Source organism: Arachis ipaensis, chromosome B10 (assembly GCF_000816755.2).
Source record: "Arachis ipaensis cultivar K30076 chromosome B10, Araip1.1, whole genome shotgun sequence".
NCBI lineage: Eukaryota > Viridiplantae > Streptophyta > Magnoliopsida > Fabales > Fabaceae > Arachis > Arachis ipaensis.
In genome coordinates this window covers 128,479,184-128,496,111 of record NC_029794.2, presented here as the reverse complement: position 1 = coordinate 128,496,111, position 16,928 = coordinate 128,479,184, and the positions used below count along the sequence as shown (strand labels likewise).

At 37.3% G+C, this 16,928-nt stretch overlaps 2 protein-coding genes and 1 pseudogene across 2 annotated transcripts; all 3 read left to right on the top strand.

The window, feature by feature from the left end:
• On the top strand, positions 817-1,525 carry LOC110262463 (UDP-glycosyltransferase 83A1-like). Its single transcript, XM_021113471.1, has one exon. The coding sequence runs from the start codon at positions 951-953 to the stop codon at positions 1,476-1,478; it is 528 nt and encodes a 175-aa protein (XP_020969130.1). The 5' UTR covers positions 817-950; the 3' UTR covers positions 1,479-1,525.
• On the top strand, positions 1,889-4,275 carry LOC107621396 (annotated as a pseudogene).
• Positions 4,928-5,710, top strand: LOC107621397 (UDP-glycosyltransferase 83A1-like). Its single transcript, XM_016323419.1, has one exon. The coding sequence runs from the start codon at positions 4,928-4,930 to the stop codon at positions 5,708-5,710; it is 783 nt and encodes a 260-aa protein (XP_016178905.1).

Sequence of the window (16,928 nt, the reverse complement as noted above, 5' to 3'; positions counted from 1 at the left end):
GCTCTGTCACTTGCAGCATGCCGGCCTTTTTCTTCAACTACCATAGCGGAAGGGGATGCGTCTTGAAAAAGAGGAAGAGAACACCAAGAAAAAGGTTACTGGAAACGTCGTCGGGGTTCTATGCCATCATCGGATCTCTCTACCAACGACCATTTCAACATTTTTCGTTCACTATGACGTCATCCTTTCACAGTTGGGTGATTTTGTCAAATTTTAAAATTTTTCGGTAGTTATTTTGTCAATAACAAAAATAAAATATCATTTTATTAGCGTTAGAATCTTTTGAGTACTGATTTAGTATTTACCTCTTCCAAAATAATACTCCAGTCATAATATAAATTATGAAAATGACTTAAATTTTTTTTATTAGATATATAATAACTATTTATGTGTCTTCTTCTATTAATTTAAGTTTTTGAAAAAAGTAATTTTATGAATGTTATCAACTTTTATAATAAAAAGTATAAAATTTAATTCTTCCTATCCCTTAAAAGAAAAAAAAAAGTATAAACAAATTAAAAAAAAAACCTTATACAAAAAATTTAAAGAAACAAAAAAAAAACTCTTATTTAAAAAGATGGATAAAAGATATTACAATTATATACTTCATTATTCTCTAGACTTAAATTTTTTGAAAATCTAAGATACTCTCTCCTTTTCTCCTATAGTTTATAAAGGAACTAGTAGAAGATTGTGTTATTATTAATTTATCATGGCTATCTTAGCCTTTTCCAGATAGACAATTATATGTCCAAAATGAATTATCATCTGTTCTTGATACCAATTTAGTGTGTTTCTAAAATATCTGCCAAAAAGAAAACAAAAAGTCAAAAATAAACACGAAATTAAAGTCCGTATACAAATTAAATACATTGCTCCATCTATAAATACTTGGAAGCTTCAAGTTCATTAGAGCAGAGAAATTAAAGAAAGAAAGCCACATAATCATCATGATTAGCACTCCAACAGTACTAGTTATTCCATATCCAGCTCAGGGGCATGTAAACCCCATGATGAGCTTTTCACATAAGCTGGTTGATCATGGATGCAATATCATCTTTGTCAACTCAGACTTCAACCATAAGAGAGTGGTGAGATCCATGGAGAACAACAATGGTTCATCTTCACCAATAAAATTGGTGTCAATCCCAGATGGGTTGGGACCTGAACATGACAGAGTCAATTTAGGAGAGTTATCTGTTTCCATATTGAGGACCATGCCTTCAAAGCTTGAGAAGCTGATAGAAGATCTTCAAATGAATGAGGGCATTAAAGTAACTTGCGTTGTTGCTGATGTGTTCATGGGTTGGGCTTTGGAAGTTGCAAAGAAAGTGGGAATCAAAGGTGCATTCTTTTGGCCTGCGGCAGCATCAATGTTTGTGTTGCAGTATAACGTCCCCAAGCTTATTGCTGATGGCATCCTAGACACTCATGGTAATTTATTAATATTACATTTCACTAACTTCTTTTTTTTATAACCAACTTTGAGTTAATACTTAATACTCAAATTCCTCCTTGCCTCGAGTTTTAATTTCATTCTCAAAATTTTAAGAGAAAAGGACAAATAGATTTTGAATTTTGATCGGTGGACATCTAAATTTTTAAAAATTTAAAAATATATTTAAATTTTTTATTTTTTCAAAATTTAGACACATCGATCTCTAAGTCTATTTTGTCTCATTTTAAATATTCTTCTTCCAAGTCTACATCTGTATCGTAGGTTAGTACAACAGAAACTACATTTGATTTTTTATTGAGTCTGATAGACTCAAGTGAACAGAAGGATCGATATGTCCAAGTGTTGAGAAGGTCAAAGACTTAAATGTATGAGTAAAGGACATTTTCGTCCTTGACCTTTTTTTTTCGCGGATATTTTCGTCCTCAAGCAATGGAAAATACATTAAAGCCCCTGACCCTTGAAAAACGTAGACATCTATGTCCTTCCATTAAATTTAGCCGTTTGCACTGAACGGAAAAGGCTGAGCTGGCATACGTGGCGCTGAGGTGGCACGTAACGGAGGCCAGGTGGCATGGAGGATTTCGTAGCAGGACATATAAGTCCTTGGAGACGAAAACGACGCCGTTTCGTCTCCTCCTCTCCAAACGCAGTTGAATCCCCATATACAATACCCAGAAGACCCATACACAATCCCAGCCCTCTTCTTCTTCCATGGCAGTTTCATCGTGCCCTTTCTTCCTCTCTCGTCTCACAGACCTCTCATTCCACAACCCTCTCCACCTTCCAAAACGAGCGTGAATGACGAAAGTTTGATCCTGATTTCGCTCCGGTGCATTAACCTAACGTGGCTCAAACTCCGTGGATGCCGTGAGATAACGGAGGCAGGAATGGCCGTTGTTGGCGAAAACTGCAAGGCGTTGAAGAAGCTATCTTGCGCTTCGTGCGTGTTCGGCATTAAGGGAATCAACGCTGTCATTAGCCGTTGCCAGGGTTTGGAAGAGCTCTTCGTTAAGCGGCTGCGTGGGGCCCACGATGGCGAGGAGGTGGTTGGTTCCGGACGATGTCGGTGACTTCTGTTTGCTTGAAGGAGATCGTGAATGGCCAGAGCTTCGCACCCCTTATGATTGGGTCGAAAAGGCTTCGATCTTTGAAGATAATTGGATATTTGGGGGATTGGGATGACACCCTTGAGAAGATTGGGAACCTCCACACTGCGTTGGTTGATGTTCACCTTGAGAAGATTCAAGTTAGCGATGTGGGTCTTGTGGGTTTGTCTAAGTGTTTGGGTTTGGACACTTTGCACATTGTGAAAATCGCTGAGTGCTCAAATGTGGGTCTCAATCTAGTTGCTAAGAACTGCAGGATGTTGAGGAAGCTTCACGTTGATGGGTGGAGAACCAATAGGATTGGTGATGATGGTTTTGATTTTTGTTGCCAAACACTGCATTAACTTGCAGGAACTTGCTTTGATTGGTATCTATCCAACATCTTCAAGCCTTGAGGCAATTGCTTCCAAATGCAAGGCTTTGGAGAGGTTGGCACTTTGTGGGCTTAATACCGTTGGTGACGCTGAGATTGAGTGTGTTGCCAACAAGTGTGTTGCGCTCAAGAAGCTTTGCATTAAGGGGTGTCCTATATCCAATGTGGGAATTGAAGCTCTTGCTTCTGGTTGCCCCAATTTGATTAAGTTTAAGGTGAGGAGATGCAGGAAGGTTACTAGTATGGTTGTGGAGTGGGTGCATGAACATAGGGAGTCCTTGGCATTTAGTTTTGATAATAGTGATTATGAAGCATTGAATGCGAGTCAAATTGATCATGATCATGCAGCAAATGATGTGATACATTTCACAGAGAAAATGAGGAGGTGGCTGCTGCAGCAGAAGCATCAAATGGTTACAATGGATTGGCAATGTTGAGAGCAACATTTGGGTTTTTGGCTAATAGAAGTGTAGTGCAATCAGCATTGAGAAGGTGGTATAACAATAATAGTGTCCCCACTCAATAGTAGCATTTTCATGACCTTAGTAAGAAAGCAAACGCGTTCTTGCCAAAGTCCTCATTTGACAATATGAGAAGGTGAATTCTATGGTTCAATTTGCCTTTTGGGAGTTTCAGTTTTCTGAGTAGCTAGTAGCTTTGTTGCTGCTGTTGTTAGCTAGCTGCATTTGCTAATAACCTCTATTGGTTCTGCTCGGCTGTTCTTATTATTTTTGTTGATGGTGATACTAGCTTTGTATTACAATTAGTCTATTTTTTTGTTTCATTTGGAAGGTGGAGAGGGTTGTGGAGTGAGAGGTCTGTGAGACGAGAGAGGAAGTAAGGGCACGATGAAACTGCCATGGAAGAAGAAGAAGAAGAAGAAGAAGAAGAAGAAGAAGAAGAAGAAGAAGAAGAAGAAGAAGAAGAAGAAGAAGAGGAGGAGGAGGGCTGGGATTGTGTATGGGTCTTCTGGGTATTGTATATGGGGATTCAACTGCGTTTGGAGAGGAGGAGACGAAACGGCATCGTTTTTGTCTCCAAGGACTTATATGTCCTGCTACGAAATCCTCCATGCCACCTGGCCTCCGTTACGTGCCACCTCAGCGCCACGTATGCCAGCTCAGCATTTTTCGTTCAGTGCAAACGGCTAAATTCAACGGAAGGACATGGATGTCCACATTTTTCAAGGGTCAGGGGCTTTAATGTATTTTTCATTGCTTGAGGACGAAAATGTCCGCGAAAAAAAAGGTCAAGGACAAAAATGTCCTTTACTCTAAATGTATTTTCAAATTTTTGGAGACTTAAATTTTTGCAAACTAAAAGGTCAAGCACCTATTTATTATTTTCTCAAATATTAATTTACTCAATTTAATCTTTGAACTTAGTTTTCGTGATTCGTATTAGTCCCATATTTTCATCATAGAATATTAATGACGTGCTAAAATAAATTGACGACTGTATTGCTAGACTTCATAACGACTACCTGACATGACAAATAATTTTTTTTTACCTTAATTTGTTCCCTAAAAAAAATCTAGTGAAGTAAGTAGGTAACTTTTAGTTCATCTTAGCACGCCATTAACAATTCTATGACAAAAATAAGATTAAGAAATAACATGAGTTATGAGTGCTAAATTGGAGACCAAATTAAGTAAATCAAAATTTAGATAACGTGAGGTGCAACCGCATAAGTGTAATTTTAGAGACCAATATAAGTATTAACTCATGTGGTTAATGATTTTGATCCCATTTCCATTTAACAATGTAAAAAATGTTATCCATAACAATAATTATTGGAAATCAACTCAATTTTTTTTAATTTAAAATTTATTTATTTTGTGTCTTAAAAATATATGTTAAGATTATAAATTAAAATTTTTTTTATTAAAAATACAAAAATTTAAATTTTTAATGTATTTATTTTGTATTTATTAAAAAAAATTTAAAATTTTCTATTAATAATAATCTTATCATGTACTTTAAAGACACATGTTAGCTATGCACTGCCTCCGAGATTCAGATAATGTAACTGACTGGTGGTTGTGCAATAGTACATATGAACTTGAACCACAAGCATTTTCTTGTGTGCCAAATTTATTGCCAGTAGGCCCATTATCCCGAACCTGTGATGATAATAATAAAAGTGTAGCTCCAAGATCCTTGGGACAATTCTGGGAAGAAGATTTGTCATGCATGAATTGGCTTGATCAACAACAAAACAATTCTGTTGTGTACGTAGCATTTGGTAGTATTGCTCTTTTCGACCAAAAACAATTTACTGAGCTAGCTCTTGGGCTTGAGCTGATGAACAGACCTTTCCTTTGGGTTGTTCGTCAAGATCCCAATTGCGAGAATAAGATATATTTTCCGGACGAATTTAAGGGGAATCGAGGTAAAATAGTTGGATGGGCTCCTCAACAGAAGGTGCTAAGCCACCCTGCCATAGCTTGTTTTGTAAGTCATTGTGGTTGGAATTCAACTGTGGAAGGTTTGACTAATGGAGTTCGCTTCTTGTGTTGGCCCTATTTTGCTGACCAATTTTTCAATCAAAGATACATTTGTGATGTATTAAAGGTTGGATTGGGATTTGATTTGGATGAAAATGGATTAATCTCACGTGGTGAGATTAAAGCCAAAGTGGATCAACTGCTTGATGATGAGAACACAACACCAAGGTCTCATAAGCTCATGGAGAAGTTAAAGCACAACATTGGAGAAAGAGGTGCTTCTTCAAGGAACTTAAACAGGTTTCTTACTTGGTTGAAACATTGAATTGCTTACTTATGAACAAATAAGAATTAGGGTGAAAAGAAACAGAGCACGTTGTTATGTCACGTTTTTAAAGATTGGTGAATTTAAATATTGGTGTATCGAATGATATATTTGTGTATGTGTAATTTTACATATATTAATCGAATAAGCAAGTTTAAGTTTATGAAAAATTTTACAATATACTTATACTAAGTAATTAGACATATAGTTTATTATTCTGCTAATAATTCATGTTTTTCATGTTCTTGCATTTAGACACATCCAGGGTTTGTTTGGGTGATCTTCTAAAAAAAGATATTTTTTCGAGTTATCTTTTTTTAAAAGATCTTATGGAGAAGTAAAAGTAATTTTATGTTTGGATATCTCATGCAAAAAGATCTTTTTATCTATCAATTATGTTTGGATATAACAATATAAAAGTACTTTTTTGTTTATTTATTAAATGAAAAATATTTTTTTAAGGAAAAAAGATTTTTAAAAAAAGATGTAAATTACAGCTTCTCAAAAAAGATGTTTTTTTTTTTTATTTTTCTAGTGCTTTTACTTTTACTACTAGAAATTTACCAAACACACTAAAAAAAAAAAATCTTTTTTCATTGAAAAAAAATCTTTTTTTAACAAAATAATGGCGCCCAAACAAGTTCATCTTATTGCCTTATTTAGGGCTACAACAACCAAAATATATTGTTAGGCTTGGATTAAGTTTTTCCAAGGAAAAAAAATTGGTAAAATAAGAATTTAATCATCTTTAAATTAAAATAATGACATTCACACATGATGAAAATTATAAATTTAATACTGATTAATCTATTATAATTTTTTTTTTTACTTTAGAATATCTTTTTCTTATTAAACTTATATTATTTTTCTATCAGTTTTGATTGTTATCAGTGATTAAGAGAAGGGGGTTGAATCTTAGCCCCTTTTTGCTGAGTGATACTTTCTGTCCTTTGAACTAGCTTCAGGAGATTTTTCTTATTTTTGTCTCGTACCTAGTCAAGAGACATTTTTATTTTGTCTCGTAACCAGATAAGAGATATTTCTCAGTTTTGTCTCCTACGCAGCAGAATCAGAAATGGAATAGAAGAGAGAGAGAGAGAGAGAGAGAGAGAGAGAGAGAGAGAGAGAGAGAGAGAGAGACACACCTACCAAGCTTTCAACTGCTAAGTGCTAACCCAACTTGTAAGGGGATTCTCACAGAATCATGAAACACAACACAGATGTACAAAGGACCTCTAAGGACATCTATGGCTTTTTCTTTTAATTTTGTATACTCTGTCTTTTTCCGCTCTATGACTTTTTCATACAAACCTCACTGTTTGTCTTTTTCCATAAAACTCAAGACAGACAAAACTAAACAGAAAATTACAACATGAAACACATTGAAGGAGAAGAACTTCTGTTAGCTTGGAAAACTATGAGAACTCTGTGCTTTCACTCTTTTCTCCTTGCTTCAAGCCTTGGCTGTCCACCCTTATTATAGAAGGGGAAGCCTTCAAGGTTGAAACGGTTGAACCGAGCTAACTTCTTCTTCTTCAATACTAAAACCGATTCGGCCAGAGAGAGAGAGAGGGAGAGGGAACCGAATGCAAAATCCAACATGCAATTACCTCTTCGTCATCCCTTCTCACCAAGCTTCATCAATCTGGGCCTTCCATCTTGACTTGCTCCCTAAGAATGATTTCTGACCCTTGATGAGTCCTTGATGCTTGACAACTCCATCTGCTCTATCTTCTACTTCTTCCTTCACGTAGCTACAGTAGCTACCTTCTGTGATAGTTGATCAAAAGTAGAGACGAGCCATACCCAAGAGATCTTCTTTCTTTGACCGAAATGGATTTTTTCCACCATTTTTAGGTATGGTGATCCTGAATCTTCTTCACCACATCTTACCATTTGTGGCAAAGATCTCAGCCACACCATACTGTAGATCTTCCTTTTGCTAGGGCCATCACCCTAACCTTCTGCTTCTTCCTATCTCCTCCCATGATTTCTCTTACTTACTCTTCTTCTTCTTGACATGACCAAAACTGGTGAGAGAAGAGAGAGAGAAGAGGGAGAATGCAGAAAACCTTTCAATGTAATTGAAGAAAGAAATTAAAATGAATTAAGTTTCCTTTTTCCAAAACCCCTTTGCCTAGTAACGTGTAAAGTCAATTAATGCCATCAAATCATTTTCAAACTTTCTCTTTCCAGTTACCAAGGCATTAAAACCAAATTAATTGAATTTGAAATCCATTTCTTAGTGGGAGTAGGTAACCGAGAAAAGCATGCAATCTAGCTTTCTTCCTTCTTTTTAATTTCGGACCAAGCTTTGTTGGTCATGCATCAAGAATTATTTTGGGCTTGCACAATAAAATCTGGCCCAACTAACACAATAATAATTCAGCCACAATTTTTTTTAAAACATTTTCTGTACAAGGCTGATTATTTTTGCCAACTATTTTGGGCTTCATACTTTCTTTATGCCCATTGATGAAATCTGCAAGCAACAAAATTATTAATTAACAAATGTGAATTAAAAATCAAATTAATAATTTTATGATTAATTATTTTAATAATGTTTGATCATCATCAAATTAATTTGGAGTTTTCCAAACTCATCAAGTTTATATCAAAGTCACTATGAACGTAGCTTCAGAGAATGAGACTTTGAGAGAATGAAATTGAATTATAGAATTGTATTATTATCAAACTTAGTTACAAACCGTGAGTAATACATGTATATATAATAGTGCAGTGCATTTGCTCTTTGACTGAGTCCTTCTCTAGAATAATTGACATAGCAAAATTTTCTCAAGTCAGTTATAACAAATAATAACGACTAGTACATTATCCAACATTTTCCCACAAACTCATGGTGAATTTTGGAGAAACCCTGAGTTTGGTTCAAAAAACCTCAAATGTAGCTTAGAATAGGGGTTTTGTAAGCAAATCTACAATCTGAGATGAATAATAGATATAAACAATATATAAAAGTTTCTTATTAACACGATTTCGCACTAAGTGATGGTCCACTTCAAAATGCTTTGAGCGATCGTGTAGCACTGGGTTGTCAGAGAGTAAAACGACACTCAAATTGTCACAGAAAATAGTTGGTTGAATGCTTTGAGGAATCTTTAATTCCAGTAATAGTTTATGAAGTCACATGATTTTTGCGTTAGTGTCAACCAAACACGAATATTCCGCTTCAGTTGATGACCTGCTCACTGTCGTTTGCTTTCGACTTGACCAAGAGATGAGGCTGGATCTGACGAATATACAGAAACCACTGGTGGATTTGCGATCATCCAAGTCATTAGCCCCGTCACTATCTGAAAAAGTAATTATATGAAACTCAGGAGTTGAAGAAAAGAGTAAACCATGAGAAAGACGGCCAGAGAGGTAATGCAGAATGCGTTTCACAGCGATCCAATGATGTTGTAGAGGATTTTGCATAAATTGGCTCACACAATTCACTGAAAAAAGAAATTTCAAGATGTGTGAGTGTCACATATTGTAGGCTTCCTACAACTGAGCGATATAGAATTGGCTTGTCAAAAGGAAGAGACCCCTGAGCTAGTTTCTCTGAAGTTAGCATAGGAATGGGGACACTCTTTGAGTTGGTCATTCCAGTTTTAGTGAGGAGACCTTGTATATATTTGTGTTGTGAGATGTGTAGTTCAGTTGAAGAGGGATAAGAGATTTCAAGACCCAAGAAGTAATGTAGGTTGCCAAGGTCTTTTAGTGCAAAAAAGGTCTTCAGTTGTTGAACCAATGATGAGTTTTCAGTGTTATCATTCCTTGTAATGAGAATGTCATCTACATAAACAAGAATATAAACACAAGAGGCAGAACTAAAACAAACAAATAGTGATGGGTCAGCCTTTGTATTAGAAAAACCAAAACGATTTAAAGTAAAGCTTAAAGTAAGAAACCAGACCCTTGGTTCCTATTTGAGACTATAGAGAGCTTTGTTCAATCGGGACACAGCAGCACTATCGGAGCTCACGAAGCCAAGAGGTTGCTCCATATAAATCTGTTCGATCAACAAACCATTAAGAAATGCGTTATTACAATCAAATTGGCAAAGTTTCCATCCTTTGGATAATGCAATAGTAAGAACAGGTCTAATGGTAGAGGGGCGAATCACATAACTACAAATCTCATCATAATTCATACCCTCAATTTGATGAAATCCTTTGCCAACTAAACGAGATTTGTATTTTAAGAATCGAGTTATTTGGTGCTCGTTTAATTGCAAAGACCCACTTCCACCAAATTATAGTAGCATCAGTTGGAAGGTGAACAAGGGTCCATGTGTTGTTGTGATGAAGAGCCGTAAGCTCTTCTTGCATTGCTTGCAGCCACTATGGAGAATTCAGTGCCTATTTAATAGTTTTAGGGACATGTTGAGTCAAGTCCAAAGTGATAGTAGCAGAGAAATTTAATTTTGGCTTAGCGATATCAGCCTTTGATCGTGTTATCATAGGATGGATGTTAAAAGAGGGAGTCTTGGGAACAGAAGGTGTTAATGGAACATCAGTGCCACCAACAGGAATAGTAGGGGGAAGGGAAAGTAGTGTAGGAGATGATGGAATGGAAGGGGTAGTGTGAGATAATGGTGAATGAGAGGAAGGAGGGAGAGAATATGATAAAGGTGAATCTGGTTTTAGAGGATAGAACAAGATAGAATTAGAGGAAGTAGTAGGTGAAGTGGCAGGAGGTTTTGATGATGTAAAAAAGAGAAGAATAAGGGAAACACCCATTATCAAAGACAAAATTTTGGGTTAGATAAATTCAACCAGTTTTTAACATACACCTGAAACCTCGATGTTGAGGTGCATACCCAAGAAATAAACATTTTTCAGATCGAGATTGAGAGGAAGAGGAAGAAGATCCATAGTAATTGAGGTCAAATTGAAAATAACAAGAAAGAACAGTATGACAAACCTATTACATAATTGACATTGAAGGCGTGATCCTTGTTGCTAATTAGAGCGACCACCACACGAATAACGGCCTCCTCTGTCACGGGAAGGATTATAGACACGTTGAAAAGATGGAGTAGTAGGTAATTGCTGAGCCAGATTAGCTTGAGTTTGTCCAAGAGTGAGTTGTTTAAATCTTTCATACATAACATCTTAAGAGATGAGAAGAGCTTCTTCTCCCAGAGTAAGTGCATCAGGTTTAGAGGTAACTGTGGTGATATAGGGGCCATATTCCTCAAAGAAACCATCACAAATTGCATCAATATATTCATCGATGGTGACAGGATAGCCAATAGCACACAAGGAGTCTACAAGATTCTTGATTTTTGCAAGATAATCTGCAGTAGGGGAATTCTTCTTCTTGAGAGCCTTTAGTTCTACCTTGTATTGCTTGATCTTGGTTCGAGTTGAAGAAGCAAAGTATTCTTGAAGTTTGGTCCAAACTTCATGCATAAATTTGCAATGAACCATCCAACTCTTGAAGAAAGCATCCACAGATGCAAGGAGCTAGGATAAAATAGAGTAATCTTGAGTTCTCCAATCAATGTATGACTTAAAAATAGTGCCTGCAGCCCTAGCAGCATCATTTGCATATTGAGATGGAACTTTTTATGCTTGGAGATGATCTTCGAGGCTTTGATCATGGATGGTAAAGAGGGCAAGTTGTTGCCATGTAACGAAATTCTTTTCATCAAGTTTAACTGGTAGTGGAGTAAGCGCTCCTTTGGAGGTGGTGAAAGCAACGATGGCCATGAGTCTTGATCAAGAACCTAAGCTTTCTAATACCATATGAACGTAGACTAAATTTTCAAAGTGGTCTATGAGATTGACACTGTATACTAAAATCATCCTTGAGATTCCAATTGTACCAATTACGTATCTGATATTGAAAAAATTGTACCATATTAGTCCCTGGCCCATTTTTCATTAACGACGTGTTGATGTGGCTTGATGACGTAGACCTTTGGTGACACGTGTACCTCATGGTTTGGCCATGTGTAACGATATGATGACGTGTCGGTCAGCGACACGTAGCACGCTGACGTGGATGGTTATGCCACGTATATTAAGGGAAGCGCTACTATATAGATGCAAAAAAACATCTATATATACAGAGCTAACGTGTATAGATTTTTAGTGTGAAAGGTACCAGACCACAGAGGGTGAACTTGAAGGAAAAGAAGGATCAGAGAAGAAAGGGGATCAAGAAAGAAAACAAAGAAAGAAAGGGGAAGAGGATATTATTAATTGAATCAGAGAGTTGGTTGAAGAAGCTAAGTATTACAAGTGATGAAGGTCAATACTTATAGAGAATGAGAGTGAACAAAGGAAGCTTTTAGCACCTTCTAACCGTTTCTAACTACCTAAATAACAGAAAAGAAAAGGTGGAGCTTAACAAAATTAACAGACAGTGAGGGAGAGTTCACACACTCTCTAAACATGCCATACCTCCTATCATCATCTCTAGTTATCTGCTTTATTGATAGCTGAACATTGGTTAACACCATAACTCCTATCGTCATCATCTCTAGTTATCTTCATTCTGATTTATTAGTAACTGAGCAATGGTTGTTACTGGTGAATTGTTGCTAATCATGGACACTCAACTTGCCTTGAAAGTGAAAGAAGCTCTCAAAGGGCACTGCCTTTATGAGGATGTCTGCTACCTGGACTAAGCCTGAAATGTGACTAACCCAAATTGCCTTACTATTGATATAGTCTCGAACAAAGTGCAAGTTTATTTCAAAATGTTTAGACTTGGAGTGAAAGATGGGATTAGCAGCAAGTAAAACAACACTCAAATTGTCACAGTACAACATTGGTGCCTCTGGTAGAGGATACAACAACTCAATCATCATAATCTTTATCCAAGTTAGCTCTACCACGCCTCTGTCATAGTCCTGTACTCAGCTTCAGTGCTTGATCTGGCCACTATCGTTTGCTTCTTTGACGCCCAATAGATTAAATTCGTCCCAAGAAAAACGCAATATCCATTGGTGGATTTCCTATCATTTGGGTCCCCAGCCCAGTCCAAATCACTGTATGCAGTTATTTCCAAGGAAGTCTCCCATTTTAAATGCAAGCCATAGCTAGCTGTTCCACTGAGGTACCTCAGCACTCGTTTCACCAATTTCTAGTGAGACTCTAGAGGAGCTTGAACAAACTGAGAAAGCTTGTTAACATTATAACATATCTCAGGCCTCATTATGGTTAAGTATTGTAGGCTGCCAATGACTGGTTTATATAGCTACGGATCATGGAAGCTTGATTCTCCAAGAGCTGTGACCTATACTGTGGAAGGCAGAAGAGTGTGACAAGGAGCACAGCCCACCATGCTAGCTTTCTTTAGCACCTCACTAATGTACTTTTGTTGGGTAAGCACCAAACCTCCATGACAAGTTTTGTTTGCTTGGATTTCAAGAAAATAATGGAGGTCTCCCATGTCTTTTAAGGCAAACTTATCATTCAGTTTTGCTGTCACATCCTTCACAAGCTTTGGAGATTCTCCGGTTACTATGATATCATAAACGTACACAAGCACATATGTCTTTAGTCCACTGAGTTATTTAATGAAGACTGAAATATCAGACTTTGTGGCCACGAAACCAATCTCTCTTAAGCCACCAGCCAACTTATGGTACCACTCTCTTGGGGCTTGCTTCAACCTATAGAGAGCTTTAGTGAGTTTACACACCAAGAAAATATCTCCTTGTTCATAACCTGGAGGCTGCCTCATGTAAACTTCCTCTGTTAAGTCACCATGAATGAATGCATTATTGACATCTAGTTGCCTAATTGGCCAAGACTTGGATACAACAATAGATAGTATGAGCCTAATAGAAGTAGGTTTTACCAGAGGGTTATAGGTTTCTGTAAAGTCAGAGCTAGGTTTTTTAGCATACCCTTAGCAACCAACCTCGCCTTGTATCTTTGCAAAGTTCCATATGCATTATACTTTAGTCTAAATATCCACCTGCTGCTAATTGCTCCTCTATTTGGTGGAAGACTCACTAATTTCCATTTCTGTTCTTGATCAAGGCAGCATATTCTACATCCATAGCTACCTTCCATTCTAGAGAAGTGAGAGCTTGTTCAACTGTTCTTGGCTCAACACTAGCAAGAAAAACCTTTGGCTTGACTATGCCAGCTTTACTCCTGGTGACCATTGGGTGAGAGTTCACTGCTGCAACTGGATGAACAGGCTCTGGATCTTCAAAAATTGGCAGCAGAATTTTAATATCATTGATGGGAATTGGAATTGGACTTGAGGAGGCTGCTATTGGCATTTGAGACCTGAATGGAGAGCTGGTGGAGGGTATGACTATTGCCTACTAATGCATGACTGAGAAACTAACTTGAGAGGAAGTATTGCTAGCAGAAGGTTGCTGACTTGAAGCTTGATCCCTAAGACTTGTTTTCTGAGGGTGATTCTACCTAGCCTCAGTTGAGCTTGGCAGAGGCCTTGGAATGGTTGGAATGGTTGGAACAGTAGGTGAGGCATCCTGATTGTCTGAGACAGGTTGATTGTGAGTGTGATGTGTTGCTTGTTGAAAGGGGAACTGATCTTCAAGGAACACAGCATGAGGAGTGATGATGACTCTTCCATCTTGAGTGAGACACTTATAGCCTTTGTGAGAAGTTCCATGGCCAATAAAGGTGCAGGGGAAAGATCTGAAGTCCAACTTATGCTTATTATAAGCTCCATGATGAGGAAAACACAGGCAGCCAAAAACTCAAAGCTGTTCATAGGAGGGCTTTTTGCTAAACAATTTTTCAATGGGAGACATGCCATCTAAGACTGAGGTTGGCAACATATTTATTAGCTTTGTAGTAGTGGTTAAGGCCTCTCCCCAAAATTTTGTAGACATAAATGCATCTGCAAGTAAGGTAAGTCCCATTTCAACCACATGACAGTGCTTCCTTTCAATAGCTCCATTCTGCTGATGGACATGAGGGCATGAAAACTTGCAAACAACTCCTTTAGCCTGCAATAGCTTTGATAAGCTCACATCTCAGCATCATTATCACTTTGCAACATCTTTAATTTTGTGTTTAATTGTAATTCAGTCGTTTGTTGGAAGTGATTAAATACTGATTTTAATGGAGCTCTAGATTTGATTAGATAAAGCCATGTGAATTTTGAAAACGCATCAATGAGGATTACAAAATACCAATGTCTATTATTATCAGCAATGGGAGCTGGCCCCCAAATGTCAGAGTGTACAAGTTCTAAGGGATGATTGTATACAATTTGTGAAAGAGGAAAGGGTAAATGATGAGATTTGCCAACACAGCAAGCTGAACAAGCAACTTTGGTTACTGGAAGTGAAATTTGACAGGTCTTTAGCACTTTTGACACAACACTATGGTTTGGATGTCCTAGTTTAGCATGTCAAATCAGCAAGTCATCTTTATTTCCTACTGATGCAGTAAAAGCTTCTGGTGGTTGTATGGACTGTAAGCTTTGAAGAGTTGTGAACTTATAGAGGCCTTTGTGAACAATGCCTTGAAGCACTGTCTCCTGAGTGTCTTTTGTTTTTATATATGCAGCACCTATCATCATGAAATTCAAAGAAGACTTGATTGTCACAATAGAACTAATATACACTCATCAAGTTCTTTGTAATTTCAGGCACACGTAACAATTTTCCAAAGTATAACATCCTAGAGCTCAAATCAGATTTAATGCACAAATTACCAACAAAGGAAATTTGCAAACATGTTCCATTACCAACTATGACTTGTTCATTGCCATAGTACTCCTCCTTTTCTAACAGATTCTGCTCATTGTGAGTCATATGATGCGTAGCTCCTGAATCGGGATACCAATTTGGATCCTGAACTGTGGCCGGTGTTGCTAGAACATTACAAAAATTGGCATGAGGCTGCAAAATCTACTGAGAGATCTGATTATTATAGCCTGAATTATTTTCATTTCCACTGCTGTATCCTTCATTGCTATAAGCCTGATTGTTTCCATGGTTGTATCCTTCATTGCTATATCCTCTACCTTCATAATCTCCTTCATATGGATCTTCATTGTATCTATACCAGCAAGTCCTTACTGTATGACCTATTTTGTTGCAAACCTAGAACTAAGGTTTCTCAATCATCTAACCTCTTGTGTTATGCATCATTCCTCCTCTATTGGACTGACCTCTACCGGTTGTGAACTATCCTCCATTGAAGACACATCTGCCTCCTTTAAACATTCTCCTTCCTCTTCCTCGAAAGCCACCTCTAAATCCTCCTCGGCCAAAATGAGCGATGTTGGCTTGTACAAACTATTCTGTCTTCCTGAATCTAGCGAGCATGCTCTCATGTGCGAGTAGCAGCGCTTATAACTCAGCCACTAATATGCTTTGAGCTCTTGCTAACACAAAGGTATACACTGAGGAATACTCTTCAGTTAGGCCATGCAAAATTGCATTTACATGACCGCTTTCATTAATTGACTCTCCTACAGAGAGTAGTGCATCAATTGTGCCTTTGATCGAAAGTATATACTTTGTCACAGATGCTCCGATCTGAAGAGTACTAAGCTTGTGCTTCAACTGCATTACCTTTGCCTTGATTTGAGAGGTGAAGTGATCCTCCAACCTCTTCCAAACTTGATGTGTGTAAGTGCATCCAACCATTCGTGTAGTGAATGGCTTGCTCATTGAGGCTAGGAGCCATGATTTGAGTAATACATCTTGTCTTTTTCACTGTTGATACTGTGGATTCAACACTATATCGGTTTCATCATCTATAACTACATATTGTTGAGGAATTCCTTTTCCTGTGACATGGCTCAGCATATCATTTCCTTCAATTGTTGAGAATGCTTGGTCTTTTCACTGCAAAAATTTATCCTCATCCAGCTTCATTGAAATTGGTATTGCGACAAATCCCTGAGCCATTGTATGTGGCTTTGATTTTCTTGTTCTTGTGACTTGGATCTTACGGAAGCTGTGGCACCATATGCTTTGATATCATAAAAGGTACCAGACCACAGAGGGTGAACTTAAAGGAGAAGAAGGATTTAATGAAGAAAGGGAATCAAGAGAGAAAATAGAGAAAGAAAAGGGAAGAGAATTTCATTGATTGAATCAGAGAGTTGGTTGAAGAAGCTAAGTATTACAAGTGATAAAAATTATTACTTATAGAGAATGAGAGTGAACAGAGGAAGCTTCTAGCACCTTCTAATAGTTTTTAACTAATTGAATTTAGAAAAAAAGGTAGAGCTTAACAGAATTAACAGACAG